Source organism: Gouania willdenowi, chromosome 8 (genome assembly GCF_900634775.1).
Source record: "Gouania willdenowi chromosome 8, fGouWil2.1, whole genome shotgun sequence".
NCBI lineage: Eukaryota > Metazoa > Chordata > Actinopteri > Blenniiformes > Gobiesocidae > Gouania > Gouania willdenowi.
The window spans coordinates 71,552-74,015 of record NC_041051.1 but is presented as its reverse complement, the minus strand read 5'-3'; the positions used below and the strand labels follow the sequence as shown (position 1 = coordinate 74,015).

The 2,464-nt window shown below is 40.4% G+C and overlaps 1 protein-coding gene across 1 annotated transcript; it reads right to left on the bottom strand.

The window, feature by feature from the left end:
• Nucleotides 1-668: 668 nt before the first annotated feature.
• On the bottom strand, nt 669-2,048 carry LOC114468120 (uncharacterized). The gene is made up of 4 exons (XM_028454827.1): nt 1,641-2,048; nt 1,202-1,538; nt 883-1,051; nt 669-801 (listed from the first exon to the last, which is right to left on the bottom strand). Exons 1-4 carry the CDS (start codon nt 2,046-2,048, stop codon nt 669-671), a joined length of 1,047 nt encoding a protein of 348 aa, XP_028310628.1.
• Nucleotides 2,049-2,464: the final 416 nt, after the last annotated feature.

The following is a 2,464-nucleotide window of genomic DNA, read 5'->3' as shown; positions in this document are numbered from 1 at the left end:
ACAGGTCCTTTCAGTATCCTTATGGTTTCTGCTCAAATTCAGTGTCTGAAAAGGGCAGGAACAAAACAAGCCTTTTTAATCATAATAAACTAAACAAGATTTAGGGACAACAGAGAAATGTGTAAAATATCTTCTAGAATCTGTTTATTTTACTAACCTTGAAAGAGACTTGGGTCTTAGCTGTGTCACCACCCTTAAATCTTAAACACATGCATCAGAAAAACACTGCAACAAAATCTCAATTGTCCTTCACTGACATTTTTATTGTTGAACATATTTTGACATTTAACTTACAGCTACAAAATGCTAAAACAACAGTTAAAGTCAATAAATGTTTGTAACAGACAGTGCTATTTAAATTACAATGTTAACAGTTCAGTGCAACACTTAACTTGTTTTGGCCAATACAAAATTCCAAGTTTAAACTCTGTCAAATAGAATATAGAACATCTCTGAAACATCAAGAGTAACGTTCTCAATAACAATCCCTAGTTAGAGGGATTCTTTTAAGAGCTAAGATCAAAACCTCTGAAAAGCATGCCTGTGATAACAGAAATCAGGTCAGAGTACAGTACTCAATATCAGCTGGGATAACTTAAAACATAAACAACAGTCATTCCCAGTCAAGGTACAGTTAAGCTGACTGTACCGATCTGTTCAAAATGTCTTTAAACGGTCTCTCGCCACTCGTGATCAGAGAGATTGGCGATGAGGGTGAGTACTCTTGGGTTCACATGCAGTGTCTTCTTCTTAGTTTTTTCAACTTTTGTTCCCTTCTCTGGGTTAATGTTGAAGAAACACCTTGATAAACACAACAATCCATAATAAAACACTATACAATGGGAAAAGAAGGGAAAGGCGAGGGAAAAGTAAAACAATTACCTCTGAAGGAATTCAAGTGTGGAGCCAAGTTCCAGGGGATAGTGGATGTTCAGGCAGTAGTAGCTCCCAAGCATCAGACAGGTTGCAGAGATGAAGTCAGTTATTTGGTCATTCACGACTTTGTGGTCAATGCTGAGCATGAACAGTCTCGATGCAAAGCATGAGGATCCTTGGAATGAAATACAAGTGTAAAAGAATTAACTGTAAAACCCCCTTTACCATTCAAATGTGTCTTAAAATAGCAAAAGTGCAGACATTTAATATAGCGTATCCTTGCATTAACTTAGGTTCTGTGCAGTTGTACTGATTATCAACTCACCACAAACAATGATACATGGTGTCACAGGCAGGCTTTCCACTTGGACTTCTTTTGCCAGACATGTTTCATCAACATAGTGGAAGAAGGTCTCCTCTTTTTCATCGAAATAGGAAAGAAGGAGGAGCATCATATCTTTCACGTCTTCTGAGCAGCCCTTCAGCGGTCCCCTCTGCATTCGAAGCTTTATGACAGCCTCCAAGACACGCTTGCTCTTGTCTGCACCAGTGGTTTTCAGGAAGTCCAGAAGCCGTTTTCCCTTCTTTTCCAGACTGGTGAGGAAAGTTTCTTTCAGCGGTACCCCAGTAAGTTCTTCAAAGTGGACTGTCATTCCAATTGCCTGAAACAAAAAAGGCCACTCTTCTATGAGGGTTTGCATGTCTGCTCCACTGTTTATTGCTTTGCGCTGAGAGTAGTAGGTGCATTTCATTAGAGTTTTTACTTCTTCATGACTGAAGCTTGTCTGTTCACTGAGAATCTTCATACGTTCTTTCTTCTCCTTCTGGGTTTCCAGTGTCTCATTGACTGGCAAAAACTTCATGTCCCACTTTATGCAGCCATACGTGTCTTGAACAGATGCTCGCTTTTCAGGTGTGACTTCATCGGTGTCATCTGATCCTCCCAGTTTGCGCTTCTGTAACACTGGTGATGTAGACCTCTTCACATTTTCAATTCGTGCCTGAATCTGTTTTACTAAAGAGTGGTACCCCTGTCCTACCACATCCCCCTCTATGACGTCCTGCAGTGACTTGGGATACGTTGCAACCAGTTTTTTTGCAATTTCAGTCGAGGCTCTTCTATTTGGAGAGGCACAGGCTTTCATCATCTCCTTCACAATGATGCGGATCATCTCCCTCCGCAATCGAGGCTTTGGTCTTTTCTCTCTCTGAAGACACTGGATCAAGTCTTCTGGAAAATCTTCAAATGGAATTCTAAAGTTATCTACCCAGTCTAGAGAATATTTTGGACTGGGTGAGGGGGAGTCAGAAAATGAGGAGCAATAAGATGGAGACGATATGCTGGACTGGCTTGAAATTTCCGTATTTGGTGCTGTAAAACAAAATCACAAACGAAACAATTAATTGTACTTTTTGGACCTTGGCCAAAGTATAATAGAAAAAACAGAAAGCCCTTCATGGCTATTGTGCAATGAAATCATAATACTTACTGGTTTGTTTCCAGGCAGCCAGCAGTTTTCTTGCCTGAACTGGTCTCAGGACAGAGTTCAGATCAGTCTCACTGATGAACTGCAAGTCCTCAGATGTC